Source organism: Balaenoptera acutorostrata, chromosome 3 (genome assembly GCF_949987535.1).
Source record: "Balaenoptera acutorostrata chromosome 3, mBalAcu1.1, whole genome shotgun sequence".
Taxonomy (NCBI): Eukaryota; Metazoa; Chordata; class Mammalia; order Artiodactyla; family Balaenopteridae; genus Balaenoptera; species Balaenoptera acutorostrata.
This window is the reverse complement of record NC_080066.1, coordinates 105844213-105865274: the sequence shown is the minus strand read 5'-3', so window position 1 is coordinate 105865274 and position 21062 is coordinate 105844213. Positions and strand designations below refer to the sequence as shown.

Here is a 21062-nt window from a genome sequence, read left to right as displayed (position 1 = left end):
GTCTCTACACAAGAGAACACCTAAGCTACTGTAGCAAAATGCTAGGTTGTTCGATAAAAGCTTTATCAACTTCCATTCCTCTTAATTATCACTAAAAACTTAAGCATATCTACTTCTTGAAGGATATTTTATAGGTAATCTTGGGGTAAATGAATGTGGTTCCTCCAGATACAGTCTCCACCTACCACACATACCTCTGACCACAAAGCAAGTACGGATGGGACAACACATCTAAGCCCTTAATGCCAGCTTACAACACTGAGACGCCTCCTAAGAGCATGGGCCAGCAAGAACAATCACCACCCAACCTATTCTTTTTTCTGAAGCACTCCATCCATTTCCCTGTTTAATAAGTGTCAGGGAGCAGCATGTAGTACAGAGGTTTACTAACTCAGCGGATGGGAAGATCACTTGGCTCCCCAGTGTTCTTTTACACTTAGGTGGAAGAGTCTGTAGTGGAATCCACTTTTAAAATGAACATCAACATGTCCCCCAGTTTCTAGGTCTGGGGCAAGGACCCAGCATCAATTCTTGTTCTAAGGTTGAGTCTCTGAAGAGAGAGAGTTCCTGCCAGTATGAGCAGGGAAGAGAGTTCAGCCAAGTGTGTCACTCCAGGGATGCTTTGACTTTGGTTTGTTGCTGCTGCTACTGGGGGTGTTGGGAGGTCCATCCTTTCCATGCTGTAGCAGAGGGTTGTGGGTAAAGGTCTGTCGTAAGGGACCTGGGGGAAGAAGAGAAAACCAATCTCGATGAACAAAGGAAAGGAAGAAACAAATGACAGAACTTAGCCTGCACAGGGTTATTTACCCCTGGCCGCCAGCTCCAAGCGATCCTGCGTGCGTCGCTCCCGCTCCCGCAGCCGATGTGCCATTTCGGCACTCTTCCAGCCTGTGTGAAAGGAGGAAGGCAGTTGGCCCTGTTCCCACTCCTAGGCCGCTCTCCCCGGGTCCTATGCACGGAGGACAGGCCCCTACCTCTTTTGAAGCTCTTTATGAAGCCTTCCCGGGGAGGTAGTTTGTCTGCGTCATGCACAACGCGCTGGGGGATTTTAAGTACAGTGCGTACAGCTGGAATACGGAGGCAGGCCACCTGGCCCAGGGAAAACATGTTGGAGGAGAGCCAGTACATGAACACCGCCTGGATGAGAAGGAAGAGGAGGTACTCGGAAGCTGCGTCCCTGGTCAGCTTGCCGGGAGACTTGGGAGCCAGCCCCTAAGCCATTACCTACCGAGGGGAAATGGATGGTTATGGGCAAGACTGCCAGGGGCATCAATCTGATAAAATTTCTCATCCACTGAAGGTCAGAACTTTGCATGCCAGTTTCAGCACCTAGCTGCAAAAAAAAAAAAAAAAAAGAGGCAGGGGAAGAATAGTAAATGCATGGCAATTTTAGTTGAATGTGGCTCAGATTTCTTACCCATCAACTCTATTTCTCCAGGGAGCGAAGAATGACCATTCTATACAACTAGTTTCCCCTCACTCCCCATTCTGCAGGCCTGGCACTCGGCGAACCTGGGCTTACCTCAAGGACACCCCACATTGTAGCAGTGACCACCAGAGGTAATATGTAAGTGGGGTCAGATAGTGTGAGATCCTGGAACCACCAGAGGCCACCTGTCTGCAGGCTGGGCACAGGAAGGTTAGCCATTTCTCTCAAGGCAATGAAGAAGGAGATGAAGATCGGGGCCTATGACACAGGATAAACAGTGTCAGGACCCTTTAGTAGAAGGGACATTTTAATTACTCCATTACTGAAACCCATGTAGCATAGTATCACCACCACATGCTTTTTTGGGGGTCTAGGGCATGGGAAACACAGAGGAGTAATCTGATTGGTTCTGATGAAGTTAAAGAAGGGAAATGTTTTTTGCTCACCTGAGTCAGAGGTAGAATGAGAGGTCTAAAGAGTTTAATATCATGCTTTTTCTGGTAGAACGTCATCTCCGAGGAGGCCCTGTAAACTGTGAAGGGAGCGGAAGCTAACGGTTGGGCTAACAGCTAGGTCGGAGGAGGTGACCATCCTCATCACCTGGCCCATGAGATTTCTAACTGACCCTGGCTAGTCACTGGAAGCATTAGGCCTAAGAAACAGGTAAATGTTAGAACTTGCCCAACTGTAGCAACTCCTGATTTAGGCTGCTCCCCCCACCTGAGCTGAATGTCAGGGAAAGCGCAAATGTGGTCCTCACCCATGCTCATTCTGCAACGGACTCACATTCAGTGTGGTTTCCTGTCAACCTGGCCTCTCTGATTCGAGCGGAAAACTTCTGAATCTCTGGCAAGTGGTTGTGGATGTTAGCGGCCTCTCGCTGGCCCTTCACGATGAGAGGAAACACCAGGCAGCGGGCAAGGACTGTACCTGGAAAACACGAACTAAGACTGGAGTGAAATTCAAGCCATTCTGCAGCTAGAAGGCTGAAGGTTTTTAGGTCCTCACTGAAAGGGGCTCTTAGCCCAGACTTTTCCACCCTGTGACTCATGCCCAAAGGGCCCCAAAACAAAGGGTACAGGTATGACTTAGTTCCTTCGAGGCTCAGTCTTCTGCTTTGACGTCAAAAGTCTGGCATTAACTTCTCTAGGCAAATGACCAGGAATCTTGTTTCCTTGAACAAAAAGGTGACAGAAGCCACTTTTGTAGATCAATGGTTTCCAAACTTTTCTATGATCAATGGACTCCTTTTTTCCCCAACTCTAAGTGTAACCCCAATATACGTAACAAATAAAATCAAGCTGCCCTGGGTGAGGAGGTAGTCTGACTATAGGATTGTTCAAGCTCTGGCCTTTGCTTTGCTCAGAAGCACTTTTACAGAACTCTGGGGCTCCCAGGAATGAAGTTTGAAAGCCACTGTCCTAGAACTGCCTGCAGTAGGAGGTAATCTGGTGGCCTACTGCTTTAGCTCCCTCCTATTTTTCTTACACTTCACATTTCTTGATCATTTCAACAAATATTTATTTAGTTGATGGTATCTGTGGGTAAGCAAGTGGGCCTGGGCTGAGAAGAGACCAGGTGGAGATACAGGTTTAGGCTTTATCAACATTATGATGAATGGTGTGAAGTGGACAGAGAAGGGAGCTAAGGATGGAACCTGGAATCCCAGCACTAAAGGGGCAGGTAGAGTACTGAGCAATGGAGATAGGAGGGTGTGGTCAGAAAAACAGGAAGAAAATCTACAAAGATTGTCGCAAAAGCCAAGGGACAGGGCTTCCCTGGTGGCACAGTGGTTAAGAATCCACCTGCCAATGCAGGGGACGTGGGTTTGAGCCCTGGTCCGGGAAGATTCCACATGCCACGGAGCAACTAAGCCCGTGCGCCACAACTACTGAGCCTGTGCTTTAGAGCCCGCGTGCCACAACTACTGAGGCTGTGTGCCGCAACTACTGAAGCCTGCGCGCCTAGAGCCCGTGCTCCGCAAGAAGCCACCGCAACTAAAGCCCGCACACCGCAAGGAAGGGTAGCCCCCCCACTCACCGCAACTAAAGCCTGCGCGCAGCAAGGAAGACCCAACATAGCCATAAATAAATACATAAATACATACATAAATAAATAAATATTTAAAAAAAAAGAATCCGCATGCCAATGCAGCGGACACGGGTTCAAGCCCTGGTCTGGGAAGATCCCACATGCCGCGGAGCAACTAAGCCCGTGCGCCACAACTACTGAGCCTGCACTCCAGAGCCCATGAGCCACAACTACTGAGCCTGCATGCCACAACTACTGAAGGCCGCGTGCCTAGAGCCCGTGCTCCGCAACAAGAGAAGCCACCGCAATGAGAAGACCGCGCACCTCAACGAAGAGTAGCCCCTGCTCGCCACAACTAGAGAAAAGCCCACGCGCAGCAACGAAGACCCAATGCAGCCAAAAATAAATAAATAAAGTTCTAACCCTAAGCCCCCATTTCCTCTACTGTTGTACAAGATATATCCCCCTTACATGCAGCAATGGCCCCCCACCAAGGTAGGCCTAGGTTAACATGCATAAATTCCAATAAGTTCTGGATCAGTCCCACTGGGGTGTATGACCCCAGCCCAAGCTCAGTAAAGCTCTGTTCTGCAGCAGCCAGGATGGTATCTGTAGTGTCTCCAGAAGCCACCTCAGGTACTGCTGTAGGTGGGGGAGTTGCAGGAATGACTGGAGGGGCCTGAACCTGTGGGGAAAAAGGAGGGGGAAAAAAAAAAAAAAGCCAGGCGTTATATTCGGGGAGGAGGGGACACACACACAGAAATCGAGGTCCCTCTTATGATAACCGATACTGGGGTACTCTCTTGACTCCCTGTTTCTCATTCTCCCAGGGTAGCCTACACTGTCATAGAATTCAAAGCTTAAAAAGAACATTTTATGCCAGGAAGTCAATTAAAAAATACATTATTTTCCTGGATTTTGTAATGCCTGTGGTATTTGTCAGCTTTTAAAAACCATTACTTTGTAAAGATTTCTTACTCTAAGTAAATATTCCCACTCATATTTTTTAAAAAAGGATATTTTATTTCCCCCTCTAGGCAGAAAGATAAGTTACTCAAAATAAGACGTCATGACTCTCCTTCATGTTGGGAAGTTATCTGTGCATTTTCCAAACTTCAGTCATTCGAGTATCACTGGCACGATTCTGCATACACTGAAACTATTATAATTTTTCTTTAAACAACTCAGTTTTTAAGATCAAAAATATCTACTTGGTCTCATCCTGAGAAATATTAATGTCCATGAAATCAGGGATATACAAGTTATAATCAAAGATATACAATTATAAATTGTGTCAACTGAAAAAAAAAATGCACGACCTAAAAGTTGAGAACTGTGTGTTATTTGGGGGCATTACTGAGGACTTAAGTGCAGGACACAGCCTCTCAGCTCTGAGGGACTGTTCCGAAGAGGTAAGGGAGGAGCCAGGATGTATAGGAGTTTTTTGCAAACAAACAAAAAAACAACCCCAAAAGCCAGGTAGTCAAACACCAAAAAATTACTGCTAATTAAATAAAAACCAGATGTCCCAGGTTAATGAATTTAGTGCTTTTCTATGTATGGAAAGACACCAGAATTTGGGTTTATCGAAATCATTCCTTTGATTTGTACCTTAACTATCTAGGGCCAGTATTCTGTTTCTCCATCCTGAATTCCCTCAGGGTGCAGTGCTGGGAGTGGCTACAGTGGCTGATGGCCCCAACATACTTTGTTCAGTGATATGGCGGGTGACATTCTTTGTCCTCAGCACCTCCTTCTAGGTCATAAACTGGAGCAACAATTGGGAGGCATTTCATGACCAATTTTGTCCCATGGCACTAGGAAGGCTGATTCTAGATCAGGCAAAGATTCTGCTGATAGGCTACTCAATTTGCTAATTTTTGGATCAGGCCCTGTTGATAATCTAAAATTCTCTGGATCGCCTGTCTTATGTGGATGAAGAATGTTGCCTGCCGTATCAGTAAATAAAGGATGCTGCAAGCCATCAAGCCATCAGCCACCCTCAACTATATACCCTGAGGGGATTCAGGATGGAGAAAAACAATACTGGTGCTATACAGTTAAGGTACATATCAAAGGAATGATTTCAACAAGCCTAGACTCTTAAATCATTCCACACATAGAAAAGTGTGAAACTCATTAACTTGAGATGTCTGGCTTTTAACACTAATCTTTTGATGTTCTGACTACCTGGGTTTTTTTTGCAAAATTCCTACATATCCTGGCTCCTCCCTTACCTCTTCGGAGTAGTCCCTCGGAGCTATCTCAGAGGATGTCTTCTGGCTTAAGTCCTCAGCAAGACCACTGAATAAAACATATTTCTCAACTTTTAGGTTGTGCATTTTTTTTCAGTCAACAATTTTGGTGACCACGAAGGGACCCAGAGCAGAACTCTCTCCTTTGCTCGAACTGTAAGAGAATCCAGGGCCTGGTACCAGCAGAGGCCTCTTGGGCCTGTCTGCCTCCTTGGAGAGTCCAGACGAATTTGGGTGATTCTTGGATCTCCTGATTATTGGTTGATGATCCTGAGTTTTATTTGGCAGTGTCTAACTGCCCAGTTGAAAGCTACTGGGGAAACCAGGTAGAAAGACTGGGAGTTGCTCAGTTGAGACAATAAGGAGTCTGGACTGGGTGATTAGGTGAGAGGCTGGCCTAACATCTTTGCCTCTAGTTAAACACTCTCGCCAAGTCTATGTACGTACAAAACTTATACTTACAAGTACTCACTTAATTGGGAATTAAAGGAAATCTTGCCCTGAAAATAGCCCATATGGGGCTTTTTTTTTTTTGCTGCATCTCACGGCATGCGGAACTTTCCCGACCAGGGATCAAACCCACACCCACTGCAGTAGACGCGAGGAAGGACCACCAGGGAAGCCCTGGGGCCCTTTTACTGCATACACAGTTAAGTTAGAGAAACAGCTTGATAAACCATCTTTTCAGAATTCTGACCTTAAAGAAATAAAAGCCCTTCTGGGGGAACTTGCAAGTCTCTCCCAGTGTCTGAGATGTAAATGTTTTACTTGATCTTCTTAAGTGTGCAAGTGCGAGTGAGTATGTGTGTTGTGTTTTGTGAGAACTTGGTCTCTGCCATCCAGAAGGTACATATATTTTGCAGCCAACTGAACAGACTGAGATTCTGAGCAGTCTTTTTCCTGACTGTGCGAACTCTCGGGGCTTTTTGCCATTTTAACTTTTGCTGCGTCAGCCTGTACAACAAAGGCCTTTACTTTCTTAGGCTATTTTTGGGAGTAAACCTTCTGTATCTTGCTTAGGTGGCACCCTTTGCACTCTCTTGTGGGGATGCTTCTTTCGTCCGTCCCATTGGTCTGACTCACAATTAAGATATATCTCATTAATGGCCAGATGACAGGTCTTTTAAATTGGAAAAACTCTAAATTGGTAAATCTTTAGAGAGTCTCATTATAAACAGCTGTTTTATCGGGACCCATGGAAAAACCAAATTAGAAGGTGGAAAAATATATATAACGGTTAACCTAAGAACTCCTTTAGTTTAAACTAAACAAAAAACTGGTTTGGGAAGCCTTATTCCTGGTCTCTGCTTCCCCTCAATGGGTGTTACAGATGCTAAAAAAAATAAAAATCAATAATGTTAATTAGGTTCATTAACAGGGAAATAAGAAAAAACTGAAGGGAAGGTCTAGAGACTTTTTCCCAACAAGGTGGAAATTTTAAAGGGACTTGTCCCAAAAGATAAAAAGTCTCTAGATGGTTTTTAAGAAATGGAATAAATAAAATGGACGTTAATGGGACTAAAACAAAAGGTTTTGGTACAATATTACCTAACGTTGGATGGGCTTTAGCCCCCTTCAGGGATTCCCATTGATCTTCAACATTAAGGGGCCCCAAACAAGTCTGTTCTATTTATCCCAACTAAAAAAAAAAAATGTATGTTTAAAAGGCTGGAAGAAAATTTCATTGAGATATCTGACCAACAATTACTTGGGGCAACATATAGGCCAATTAATCAAATTAAAAGATTGACAGGGATTTCCCTGGTGGTCCAGCAGCTAAGACTCCGCGCTCCCAATGCAGGGGGCCCGGGTTCGATCCCTGGTCAGGGAACTAGATCCCACATGCTGCAACGAAGATCTCGCGTGTGGCAACATAAATAAATATTAAAAAAAAAAAAAAAGATTTACAAAGGGTCTGAGTCCCTTGGCTCAGCCCCTCACTGGGAACCCCAGTGCCTTTTATTTTTAAAAATATTTATTTATTTATTTGGCTGCATCAGGTCTTGGTTGCAACATGCAGGACCTGCGTTACGGTGCGCGGGCTTCTCTCTAGCTGTGGCGCGTTGGCTCGGTAGCTGTGGCTCGCGGGCGCTCTAGTTGTGGCACACTGGCTTAGTTGCCCCATGGCATGTAGGATCTTAGTTCCCCGACCAAGGATTGAGCCTGCGTCCCCTGCACTGGAAGGCGGATTCTCAATCACTGGACCACGAGGGAAGTCCCCCAGTGCCTTTTATACAAAAATACTATTTTATATGGTCAGCATAAAAAGAAAGATTTCTGCACTCCTTATAAAACCAAGGTTTGTTGATGGGGTCCTAATAGAAACTAAAGTTAAAGGTATAAAAATTGAAAGAATGGAGACAAAGGTTTATAAACATTGGTATTAAATGAGCTTTATAGAAGATGGTTACATGTCTTTTACCTAATTATATTATGGGAAAGACATGTTTTACTGGGGAATGCTTCCTCGCCTGATATAACACAGGGCGTATAAATCTGCCCCTCAGGAAATATAATTAAACACACTAAAGGAAACCAACAGGGTTACCTGGGCCTGCACAACATAAAATAAAAACTGGGAGCAATATTCAAGGGCTAATAAAAATAATAATAGAGATTTTGCTCTGGATTTAACTTGTGAACTCAGAAAGAGGACTTTTGTTGAATGTCTTATGCAAGCTTTTTAAGGCATGGTTAAATTAAACCCTAAAATTCTAGAACACAGAACTCATGAATTTCAGTTTAGTTGGAAATCTTCTCAGTGATATAAAAAAGCAAATAAAAGAAAATACAGTTGGGCAAATCAAGCTTTTAATATCCTTTAAGCGGCAAACCAGTTCTTTGGAGAATTAAAAGCAACTGTCTTTGTCTTGCAAATCTCTACAAATCAAAAATATAAACACAGCTCACAATGACTTGAGGCTGAGCCTAATTAGCTCAAGCAGGTAAAATCTGAAACCAAGGAAAAAAGAGAAGAAGGCCTTTTAAAACTCAAACTGCTAGAAAGGCTCCCTCACTCAAAATCTAGTTCATACCCTTTAAAGGATCTGTATTTGTTTTTGAAATCTTTTGTCACTTTGGTTAAGTGAATAAGTATTGTTTCACAGTGACCTATGATCCTATGTGACCACGTGTTTTGAAACCTTTTTGATATTTTTGACAAGCTTACAAGTAACAAATTCTAACTAAAGTTATTTTAACCTCCAGCTAACTCTGGGATGCTTCAAAGAAACCCTGAGGCATCTCAGAGACAAATTTAAACGTGGGCTTATGTGGTATGTTTAAATTACTTGAGAAATATTGTCAACTGATTGGAGACAAACCTTAGGTTATATTGTATGGGTAAATGTCATTAATATAGCTATTCCAAAATTTATATGGAATTCCTAAAATTCCTGGCATAATGTTATCAGTCATAATTCTAGTTATTATCTTAAAATGCTGTACATCACAGAAATATCCAAGTTTCTTGTCAATTACACTGTAATCAGATTTTTTTCTTTTTAACATCTTTATTGGAGTATAATTGCTTTACAATGGTGTGTTAGTTTCTGCTTTATAACAAAGTGAATCAGCTATACATATACATATATCCCCATGTCTCCTCCCTCTTGCATCTCCCTCCCACCTTCTCTATCCCATCCCTCTAGGTGGTCACAAAGCACCTAGCTGATCTCCCTGTGCTAGGCGGCTGCTTCCCACTAGCCATCTATTGTAACCAGATCTTTAACCATGCCATTTTAAGTCTTTTGTGGTTTATAGATAACCACTGTTTTACTCTGGTGCTTTTATAAAATGAAGATCTTCAAGAAGATTCATAAAAAGAACTTTCTGGGACTTCCCCGGCGGTCCAGTGGTTAAGACTCCGTGCTTCCACTGCAGGGGGCGCAGGTTCGATCTCTGGTCAGGGAACTAAGATCCCATATGATACGCGGCGTGGCCAAAAAAAAAAAAAAATAAATAAAAAGAACTTTTTGACAAATGTAAGTTTCTGATAACTTTTAGATCATACCACTAACTTGGGTAAGAAATTACAAAACTCTAATGAAAAACTTGATGACTTCATCCAGATCAACAGCAATTAATTACATGGGACTGAATGAACTGATAAATATGATTTATAATTTTCTGAAATATACTGGCTTTTAATCTTTGTTTTCCAGGAAACCTTTCTTCTTAGGCTATGATCTAAAGCAAGTTGATAAAGTATATGTTTGTAAACAAAGATGAAACATTTATCTTTCTACCTGATCCATCCAGAATTTGGCTTCTCTAGCTGGCTCTCCTGTGGACTTGATGGTTTGTTTTTTTTTTTTTTAATAAATTTATTTTTGGCTGCATTGGGTCTTCGTTGCTGTGCATGGGCTTTCTCTAGTTGCGGTGAGCGGGGGCTACTCTGTTGTGGTGCGCGGGCTTCTCATTGAGGAGGCTCTAGGTGCGTGGGCTTCAGTAGTTGTGGCACGTGGGCTCAGCAGTTGTGGGTCGTAGGCTCCAGTGCACAGGCTCAGTAGTTGCGGCGCACGGGCTTAGTTGCTCCGCGGCATGTGGGATCTTCCTGGACCAGGGCTCGCACCCATGTCCCCTGCATTGACAGGCGGATTCTTAACCACTGGGCCACCAGGGAAGTCCTGACTTGATGGTTTATTGTGTGACCAGATTACAACTATTTATACTAATCATTATTTTAATTTGTTCTCTTTGTTTCCAAATTGTTTATGCCTTGTGTTTCTCTCTGCTGTACTATGATCTGATTAACGTTACTAGCTATAGTATGTATCCTGTCTATTTTATTTTTATTTTTGGCCGCGTCGTGTGGCATGCAGGATCTTAGTTCCCCGACCAAGGATCAAACCCGTGTCCCCTGCACTGGAAGCATGGAGTCTTAACCACTGGACTACCAGGGAAGTCCTCCTGTCTATTTTATAAGATTGTCTCTTGTATTACACAATGTGTAACCATGGCTAAAAGTCTTGAGACAGTTGACCATATATGTAACTCTACATAGAATAATTGTAATAGTGCAACTCTAGATATGGGAAGAAGCAACAAGGGAAAACATTTCCTGGATCCTAATAGATGAGTAAGACAGGTGATCCAGAGAATTTTAGATTATGAACAGGGCCTAGTCCAAAAATCAACACATTGGCCTATAAACAGAATCTTTCCCTCATCTAGGAATGTGTCTTCCTAGCAATGTGGACAAAATTGGTCACGGAATGCCTCCCAAAAACATTGATCTAATTTATGACCAAGAGGAGGCACTGAGGACAAAGAATGTTGCCCGTCATATCAGTAAACAAAGGATGTTGGGGCCATCAGCCACTGCAGCCACCTGCAAAGGTGCACCCTGAGGGGATTCAGGATGGAGAAAAACAGAATACTGGCCCTAGATAGTTAAGGTGCATATCAAAGGAAGGATTTCAATAAGCACTCCTCCCCGCCAAAAAAAGCCCAGACTCTTGCATCTTTTGTTACATAGAGAAGTACTAAACACATTAACTTGAGACATCTGGTTTTTCTTTCATTAAGAGTAATCTTTTGATGTTCCGACTATTTGTTCTGTTTTGTTTTTTTTTTGGCAAAACTCCTATATATCCTGGCTCCTCCCTTACCTCTCTGGAACAGTCCCTCAGAGCTGAGAGGCTGTATCCTAGTTAAGTCCTCAGTAATGCCCCAAATAAAACACAATTCTCAACTCTTAAGTTGTGTAGTTTTCTTCAGTTGACAACTCGTACCTCATTTACCTTTTTTTTTTTGCTGCACCCTGTGGCTTGTGGATTTTATAACTTATGAAAATATCACCAAGTTAATTTTTTTTCTTGCTGACAACTCTGCAACAGAAATAACATGAACTTATTGACCTTCAGTAAACCTAGGTACAATAAAAGAAATGTCTATATTGATTAAACCAGCAAGCTTAAACTAGCTTTAACACCAGATATTAATTTAATATTGAACATTTCCTAGATCACATGAACCTGAAATTCATTCCGGCCAGTTTCCTTTATATTTAGAAAGATTTAATTCGTAAGCGCTTACTTTTAAGTCAATTAAATAGAGGTCTTTTATAAATTTAGAGAGTATATCCAGAGGTAGTGACATCTCATATGTATAATGTCTACACACACGTAAACAGACAAAACTAGAGATCTCATAGTTTCACTTAAAAAACTTAGCTATGAATCAGGTATTACAATATAAACTTACTAGTTTATAAATAACCGTTGGAATAAATTAAATTCATTCGCTCAGACGACTAAGGCTTTGCTATTTGTGGAAAAGGCTTTTAAGATTTGTATTTCTCCTTGATAAACCCTAAGGAGGGTACGAACTAGATTTTGGGTGAGGGAGCCTTTCCACTGGTTTGAATTTTAAAAGGCCTTTCCTCTTTGGTTTCAGGTTTTACCTGATTGAGCTAATTAGGCTCAGGCTCAGGTCTTTGTGGGCTGAATTTACATTTCTGATTTGTAGAGATTTTCAAGACAAAGACAGTTGCTTTTAATTCCCCAAAGAACTGGTCAGTTGCCTAAATGATACTAAAAGATTGATTTGCCCAACTATATTTTCTTTGTTTTTTTAATATCACTGAGATTTCCGACTAAACTGAAAACCAAGAGTTCTTAGGGTTCAATTTATCATGTCTTCAAAAGTTTGGGGCTTCCCTGGTGGCGCAGTGGTTGAGAATCTGCCTACCAATGCACGGGACACGGGTTCGAGCCCTGGTCTGGGAAGATCCCACATGCCGCGGAGCAACTAGGCCCATGAGCCAGAGCCACAACTACTGAGCCTGCGCGTCTGGAGCCTGTGCTCCGCAACAAGAGAGGCCGCGACAGTGAGAGGCCCGCGCACCGCGATGAAGAGTGGCCCCCGCTTGCCACAACTAGAGAAAGCCCTCGCACAGAAACGAAGACCCAACACAGCCAAAAATAAATAAATAAATAATTTTTTAAAAAAAAGAAATGCAAGACATTAAAACAAAACAACAAAAAAAGTTTGGACAAGGCATTCATCAAAGGCCCTCTTTCTGAGTGTACCAGTTAGACCCAGAGCAAATCTCTATTACTATTTTCATTAACCCCGGAATATTAGCTCTCAGTTTTTACTTTGTATTGTTCAGGCTCTGGTAACCCTACTGGTTTCCTTTAGGATGCTTAATTAATATTGTCTGAGGAGCAGATTTATATGCCCTGTCTTATAATAAATACCAGGCAGGGGAAGCATTCCCCAGTGAGACATAATATCTATCCTACAGTATAATTAGGCAAAAGAGATGTAACCATCTTACATAAAGTCCATTTAAATATACCAATTTTGATAAATTTTTATCTCAAGTCTATCAACTTCTATACCTTTAACTTTAGTTTCCATTAGGATCCCATGAACAAGCCTTGGTCTTAAAAGGAGTCCAGAAACTTCCTTTTTATCCCAATCATTTAATCTATTTTTGTATAAAAGGCTCTGGGGTCCCTAGTAAGAGGTTGAGCCAAGGGACTCAGGCTCTTTTGTCAATCTTTTAACTTGACCAATTGGCCTGTGGCCTCAAGCAATCGCTGGTCAGGTATCGCAGTGTAAGTTTCTTATAGCCTTTAGAAGGGGTGAAAAAGTATATACACACACACACACACACACACGCACATTACACTGGGGTAAATGGAGTGGACTTGTTTGGGGCCCTTTAATGTTGGGGACCAATAACATTGGTCCATCCAACCTCAGGTAGTGTTGTACCAAAACCTTTTGTTTTAACCCTATTAACATCCATTTTATTTATCTCATTTCTTAATAGCCATGTAAAGATTTCTTTATCCATTTGGGATGAGTTCCTTTAAAATTTCCACCTCGTTGGGAAGAAGACTCTAGACTTTCCCTTCATTTTTTTTTTAACCTCCCTGTTAATCAGCCTCATTAACATTATCTTCAATGTTTTTATTAGCATTTGTAAGACCCTCTGAGGGGAAGCAGAGACCACAAATAAGGTTTCCCAAACCCTTTTTTTTTTTTAAACTAAAGGGAGTTCTTAGGTTAACTATTGTGTGTGTGTGTATCCACTTTCTAATTTGTTTTTTTATAGGTACCAATAAAACAGCTGTTTATGACAGCTCTCTAAAAATTTACCAATTTAGAAGTTTTTCCAATTTACAGGATCCAATGGCTATTAATAGGTGGTATTTTAATTACAACTCAAACCAATAAGATGCAAGAAGCATCCCCACAAGAGAGTGCAAAGGATGTAGCCTTCACAAGATCTAGAAAGTTTACTCCTAAAAAACAGTCTAAGAAATTAAAGGTCTTTGTCATAGGCTGACGCAACGAAGATTAAGATGACTTAAGTCCCTGAGAGTTGGCGCACTCAGACAAAAGACTGCTCAGAATCTCAAGTCTATTCAACTGGCTGCCAAACATACACCATATATGTACTTTCCGGATGGCAGAGACCAACTTCACACACACGCGCACGCGCGCGCACACACACACACACACACACACACACACGCACGCGCAAGAAGATCAGGTAGAACGTTTACATTTCAAAGACAGAGAAAAACGCAAGTTCCCTAGAAGGGCTTTTGTTTCTTTGTAAGAAACAAAGAAAAGATGTTTTATCAAGCTGGCTTTCTCTAACTTAACTGCGTATGAAATAAAAAGAGCCTCTATTGGCCATTTTCAGGGCAAGGTTTCCTTTAATTCCCAATTAAGTACATACTTGTAAATGTAAGTACAAAAACCTGGCAGGGTGTTAATTGGAGGCTGGCTTTCTGAAAAAACGTTAGGCCAGCTTCTCAGCTAATCACCCAGCCCAGACCACTCAGAGTGTCTCAACTGAGTAACTCCCAGTATCTTTCAATTGTGCAGCCAGGTGCCTATTAGACACTGCCAAATAAAACTCAGGATCATCAAGCAATAAGTGGGAGATCCAAGAACCAGGAGAGACTCACCAAAATTTGTCTGGACTCTCTGAGGAGGCAGATGGGTACCAGAGGCCTCTGCCGGTACCAAGGCTCCAGTTCCTCAGATTTCAGGTGAAGGGGAAAACTCTGCTCTGGGTCCCTTCGTTGGTAGCCCAGGCTATGACTGAAAAAAAATGCACGACCTAAACGTTGAGAACTGTGTGTTATTTGGGGCATTACTGAGGACTTAAGTGCAGGACACAGCCTCTCAGCTCTGAGGGATGTTCCAAAGAGGTAAGGGAGGATCCAGGATGTACAGGAGTTTTTGCAAACAAAACAAAACAAAAGAAAAAAACCAGGTAGTCAAACACCAAAAAATTACTGCTAATTAAATAAAAACCAGATGTCTCAAGTTAATGAATTTAGTGCTTTTCTAAGTATGGAAAGACGCAAGACTTTGGGCTTATTCATTCCTTTGATATGTACCTTAACTATCTAGGGCCAGTTTTGTTTCTCCATCCTGAATTCCCTCAGGGTGCACGGTTGGGGGTGGCTGCAGTGGCTGAAGGCCGCAACATCCTTTGTTTACTGATATAGCAGGTGACATTCTTTGTCCACACTTGATATGCAAGTTATAATTTTTCTAATACACACACAGAATCACATCTCATATCACCATCAGTGGCTTGCCACCATTCTGGCAAACAACGCCTAGTACATAACGTAAATCTTTCCTCCTGTGCTCTCAATAATTTCCCCACTGATTTGAAAATCTCTCCCAAGCAGAGATGCTATCTTTTGGCGAGTTGGGTGGAGTGTGAACAAGAACTCTGCTCCACATTCCCCTCCCCCAAGCCAAAGCAAAATAAAAACAAATCAGAAAGAAGCACCACTCCTAACATTGCAGGGACGAAACGTCTCTTACCTGGGCTTCTGCAAAAGAGATGGCAGAGGTACTGAGGCCCCGGGGGCCTGGGGCCGCGAGGAGGACACAGTGCGGGTGCCCGCAGCAGCGGCCGTCTGGGAACCGGAGCCTCGCTGTCAGCGCTTTCCGGGGCCATTGGCAGGGCCCTGCGACGCTGTGGAACTGAGTGGGTAAAAGGAGGATGAAAGCCTTTTACCGGGTGAACTCGCTCATTATGCTCACGGCCCGCCCCCCGCCAGACAGGCAGCCAGCTACCACACGTGAGCACATTCTACTCCCCGCGCTCAGACTGCGAGCCTGAAGACTTGCAAGCTGTGAGTCCTGCATCTCAGCTACCACAGACCCACCCCGGGGCCCAGAGGTAGAGGCTGAGGTTTCCTTAGAAGGGGTGACGCTTGTTCCCAGGAACAGACCACGATACTAGGCTGCTGATCCCGCGGAGTCGGGAACGGAACCCTCCCGCGTCCTCATGTGACCCGAGGTCACGAGACGCAGGTCCCGGTGAGCAGATCAGCGTCTGCTCATGCCCACAGCACAAGTCATTCCTGGCTCGGGTCACAGGGGTAAGGGTGGCATCCTGGCGCTCGGCTCCGGGGCATCCTTACCTGACGCTGGGGCCGTAGCAGGCGGAGAAACTCCCGGCGTCCGCACATCAACCCCAGCGCCATCTTGTCAGGAAGAGGACTTATGTTCGCGTCTGCGCACTCAGAACCGCAGCCTCGCGGGAGGAGGCCCTTTTGGAAATGGGCATGAAGCCAGAGCTGTCGCCACGCTCAGGAGGTAAAGGAGACTGGAGCTTGACGGCCATATTTGAAGTGGGTAAGAAGCTGCAAAGGGCTACATTAACAAGATCGCGCAGAGAGTGTTTTCGGGAGATTGAAGTTAAGAGCCAAATCACCACCGGCTTTCGTTAGTGGCTGCATAAACCTGGGAAGTTTTCTTTGTCCTTAAAATCCGCGATTCTCCTGCGATTTGTTAAACTAAAAGGTACCCTCTAGACGATCTTGGCTGTCCTTGGTGTGGGGTTGTCCTGGCCAGTGATGTTTGATTCTTGTTGCTAGATGATACTGTAATCGCAGAACCAGTGAAATTTGAGAGTGGTCTGGAGTTTGACAGAAATTGAGGGAAGGCAGCTTCTAGGAAATATTTTCCTTCCAGATAAAAAGACAAAGCTTCAAGAGGAGGCTCCATCTTTCCCCTTCCCTTTCCTTAGGGATTGGTTGAGGAGCATCTTGTGACATTGAGGGGACAAATCTTTAAAGATGAAAGGTGGATCGTTAGGGAGTTTGAGATTGACATGTACGCACTGCTATATTTAAAATGGATAACCAACAAAGACCTACTTGTATAGCACAGGGAATTCTCAGTATTATGTAACAGCCTAAATAGGAAAAGAATTTGAAAAAGAATAGATACATGTATAATGTATATGTATAATTGAATCACTTTGCTGTACACCTGAAACTAACAATATTGTTAATCAACTATACTCCAATATAAAATAAAAAGTTAAAAAAAAAAAAAGCTAACATGCTGAAGATGGTTGTATGGAAAGATAGAAAACCCCTGAATACTTGATGATGTCACTGAGCTGCTGCAGCAGGCTTGGAAACACCTATCTCCAGATTTTGTTGTGTAAGATAATTGAAGGTCTTTTTTGTCTAGACTCGTAGGTCTCTGTTGCTTGGGTTCTTGAAACTGATAGCATTTCTAGAGATACATGAGGTGAAGTTCCCCTCCTCCAAAGAAAAAAAGTAAGAAAGGTGGGAGTTGAGTATATTTGAACCCCTACGAAGACTCTCAAACTACAGAATGCTTTTGAAATAGCAAAGTATAGTTTGGGAAAGATACAATAGCCTGAAATGATTTCAGTCACTGCTAGTTTGGGCTGGTTATACATGTACCTGACAGGAATGATAAAAACAGAAGGCAAAGAAATATAATACAGATTTAGTAGTAATTAGGGGTATGACCTATTAATCACATATGTTGGACACCATTGTAGACAAGCTTTTTAAAGATTACTTTGAAAAATCAATACAGTTAGAAGTAATGACAAATATACAGCTACAGAACACTTGGCAAAAAAACCAAAAACCAAAAACCAAACAACCTATCATATGGTAGACTGTTACTTTGGTGGCCCCAAATGAATCATTCCTCTCAGTTTTGCACCCCTGATAGTTACCTCCTCTTGAATCTGGGCTGGCCTATGACTTGCTTTAATCCATAGAATTCATTTTAGGCCTATGCCTTAAGAAGACAATAGCTTCTACTTTTGCATTCAGGGAGATGCCACTGTGTTGGAAGTTTGACTTCTCAGACTTCCATGCTGTGAAAAGCCCAACCTAACCACACGGAGGAGCACTGAGGCCTTGGCTAACAGCTTCTGTTGAGCTCCCAGCCAACAGTCACCACCAACTCTCCAGCCATGTGAAGAAGGCCATCGTGGAAGTGGTTTCTTCAGCCTCTACTGTAGTTACTTTGGGTGACTCTATGTGGAGCAGAGATAGGCTGTTTTCTCTGCTCAGCTCTGCCCAAGTTGCAAAATACAAGCAAGTAAAATGATTGTGGTTTTAAGCCACTGAATTTTGGAGTACTTTGTTGTCTGGCAGTAGATAACTGAAATAAATTTTAATGTTACGTGAATAGGTTTTTGTGCCTGGGAAAAGCGCATCTCCTTACCACTAAAGCTAACCGATGTCTGCTTATTTTAGTTTGCACTTATTTCTGATATTTCTGTATGTTTTTATTGCCTTTTCATGGGAATTGGTCCTATTTTCCCTTTTAGATTGTACATTTCTAGAGGCAGGGAACAAGCCTCCTATCTTTTGCACTTTTTCCCCCTCATTAAGCTTTTTTTAAAAAAATTTTATTATTTTTATTTTTGACTGTGTTGGGTCTTCATTGCTGTGCGCGGGGGCTACTCTTCATTGCGGTGGGCGGGCTTCTCATTGCGGTGGCTTCTCGTTGCAGAGCACGGGCTCTAGGCATGTGGGCTTCAGTAGTTGTGGCACGTGGGCTCAGTAGTTGTGGCACACGGGCTCTAGAGCGCAGGCTCAGTAGTTGTGGTGCACGGGCTTAGTTGCTCCATGGCATGTGGGATCTTCCCGGGCCAGGGCTTGAACCCGTGTCCCCTGCGTTGGCAGGTGGATTCCTAACCACTGTGCCACTAGGGAAGCCCCATAAGCTTTGTTTTAATGGAACTCAAAATTCTGTGACAGATTTTTGGTCAAGTTGTTTCCATTAAAAAGTACTGATTTTCATACACACTGCTATATTTAAAATAGATAACCAACAAGGACCTACTGTATAGCACAGGAAACACTGCTCAGTGTTCTGTAATAACCTAAGTGGGAAAAGAATTTGAAAAAGAATAGATACGTGTATATGTATAACTGAATCACTTTGCTGTACACCTGAAACTAACAAAACATTGTTAATCAACTATACTCCAATATAAAATAAAAATTTAGCATGCCACAACTAAACATCCCACATGCTTCAACTAAACATGCCGCAACGAAGATCCCGCATCCCAGCACAGCCTAAATAAATAAATAAATATTAAAATAAAATAAAAAATTTTAAAAATTGTTCAAAAGGGGAAAAAAAAGTACTGATTTTAAAACCTAATAACTTAAAACTGCCCTACACAAAACAAATGGTCCACAAAACATTCTCCTTTTCTTCTGAAGGTTTTATGATGCATGTTATCATTAAGCAGTCTTTTTTTTTATTGGAGTATAATTGCTTTACAATGTTGTGTTAATTTCTGCTGTACCATTAACAAGTCTTTTACTATTAAACTTAAATGAAAAAAAAAATCTTAAATGGCCAATTGAGACAAACAGTTCTGAGACTGTTCTTCCACCACTGATTAAGACTGGAGTGGCAGGTATTGGGGATAATATTCATTTAGCCTCTGAGCTTTCTGGGAAGACTTGGTGACCTCGCCAGCTCTAGCTGCCTTCTTGTCCACTGCTTTAATGACACCCACAGTAACCGTCTGTCTCATGTCATGAACAGCAAAATCGCCCAGAGGAGGATAGTCAGAGAAGTTCTCAACACACATGGGCTTACCAGGAACCATATAAATGATGGCAGCATCACCTGATTTCAAGAATTTGGGGCCAACTTCCAGCTCTTTCCCAGAATGACCATCAGTCTTCTCCTTTAGCTCAGCAAACTTGCAAACAATGTGAATGGTGTGACAATCCAGCACAGGTGCGTATCCAGCACTAATTTGGCCTGGTTGGTTCAAGATAATCACCTGAGCTGTGAAGCCAGCTGCTTCCATTGGTGGGTCATTTTTGCCGTCCCCAGCCGCATTGCCATGATGAACATCTTTGACAGACATGTTCTTGACATTGAAACTCACATTGTCTCCAGGAAGGGATTCACTCAAAGCTTCATGATGCACTTCAACAGACTTTACTTCAGTTGTAACATTGACTGGAGCAAAGATGACCACCGTGGCAGGTTTGAGAACACCAGTCTTCATTCGACCCACAGGGACAGTACCAATACCACCAATTTTATAGATGTCTTGGAGGGGCAGACGCAGGGCTTGTCAGTTGGATGAGTTGGTAGCAGGATGCAATCCAGAGCTTCAAGCAGCATGGTTCCTCTGTCGTTGCCATCTTTACAGGTGAGTTTCCATCCCTTTCCATTTGGCTCCAGCATGTTGTCATCATTCCAACTATAAATTGGCACAAATGCTACTGTGTCGGGGTTGTAGCCAATTTTCTTAACGTAGGCGCTGGCTTTCTTAACGATTTCCTTGTATCTCCTCTGGCTGTAGGGTGGTTGCATAGAGTCCACTTTGTTAACACCAACAATTAGTTATTTCACACCCAGAATGTAGGCCAGAAGGGCATGCTCACAGATCTGCCCATGCTTGGAGATGCCTGCTTCAAATTCACCAATACCAGCAGCGTCGATCAGGACAGCACAGTCAGACTGAGATGTGTCTGCAGTCATGTTTTTGATGAGGTCTTTGTGTCCTGGGGCATCAGTGATGGTCACATAGTACTGTTGGTCTTGAATTTCCACAGGGAGATATCAGTGGTGATACTACGCTCACGTTCAGCTTTCAGTTTATCCAAGACCCGGACATACTTGAAGGAGCCCTTTTCCATCTCAGCAGCCTCTCTCTCAAAATTTTTGATGGTTCTTTTGTCGATCCCACCACATTTGTAGATGAGATGGCCAGTAGTGGTAGACTTGCCTGAATCTACGTGTCCAATGGCAACAATGTGTTTTAAAATTTATTATTTTTGTCTGTGTTGGGTCTTCATTGCTGCACTCAGGCTTTCTCTACTTGCGGCGAGTGGGGGCTACTCCTCACTGCGGTGCAAGGGCTTCTCATTGTGGTGGCTTCTCTTGTTGCAGAGCACAGGCTCTAGGCGCACGGGCTTCAGTAGTTGTGGGATGTGGGCTCGGTAGCTGTGGCACATGGGCTTCGTTGCTCTGTGGCATGTGGGATCTTCCCAGACCAGGGCTTGAACCTGTGTCCCCTGCATTGGCAGGTG

The 21062-nt window shown here is 43.1% G+C and overlaps 1 protein-coding gene and 1 pseudogene across 1 annotated transcript; both read right to left on the bottom strand.

Moving 5' to 3' along the window:
- Positions 1-369: 369 nt before the first annotated feature.
- Positions 370-16248, bottom strand: OXA1L (OXA1L mitochondrial inner membrane protein). Its single transcript, XM_007180532.3, has 10 exons — positions 16134-16248; positions 15529-15690; positions 3932-4145; positions 2216-2359; positions 1876-1961; positions 1523-1687; positions 1229-1333; positions 975-1137; positions 808-888; positions 370-721 (listed from the first exon to the last, which is right to left on the bottom strand). Exons 1-10 carry the CDS (start codon positions 16194-16196, stop codon positions 594-596), a joined length of 1311 nt encoding a protein of 436 aa, XP_007180594.2. The 5' UTR covers positions 16197-16248; the 3' UTR covers positions 370-593.
- Positions 16249-19408: 3160 nt separating this feature from the next.
- On the bottom strand, positions 19409-20792 carry LOC103019576 (elongation factor 1-alpha 1-like; annotated as a pseudogene).
- Between the last annotated feature and the right edge of the window lie 270 nt (positions 20793-21062).

Bases quoted from the DNA above. Each gene is read 5' to 3' on its own strand.
- OXA1L (XM_007180532.3), bottom strand. From the start codon at position 16,196: ATGGCGCTGGGGTTGATGTGCGGACGCCGGGAGTTTCTCCGCCTGCTA. The intron at 1,334-1,522 runs GTAAGCCCAGGT...TTTTTTTTGCAG, and splicing joins CAATGTGGGGTGTCCTTGAG to CTAGGTGCTGAAACTGGCAT. The intron at 1,138-1,228 runs GTAGGTAATGGC...CTTCTCATCCAG, and splicing joins TAACCATCCATTTCCCCTCG to GCGGTGTTCATGTACTGGCT.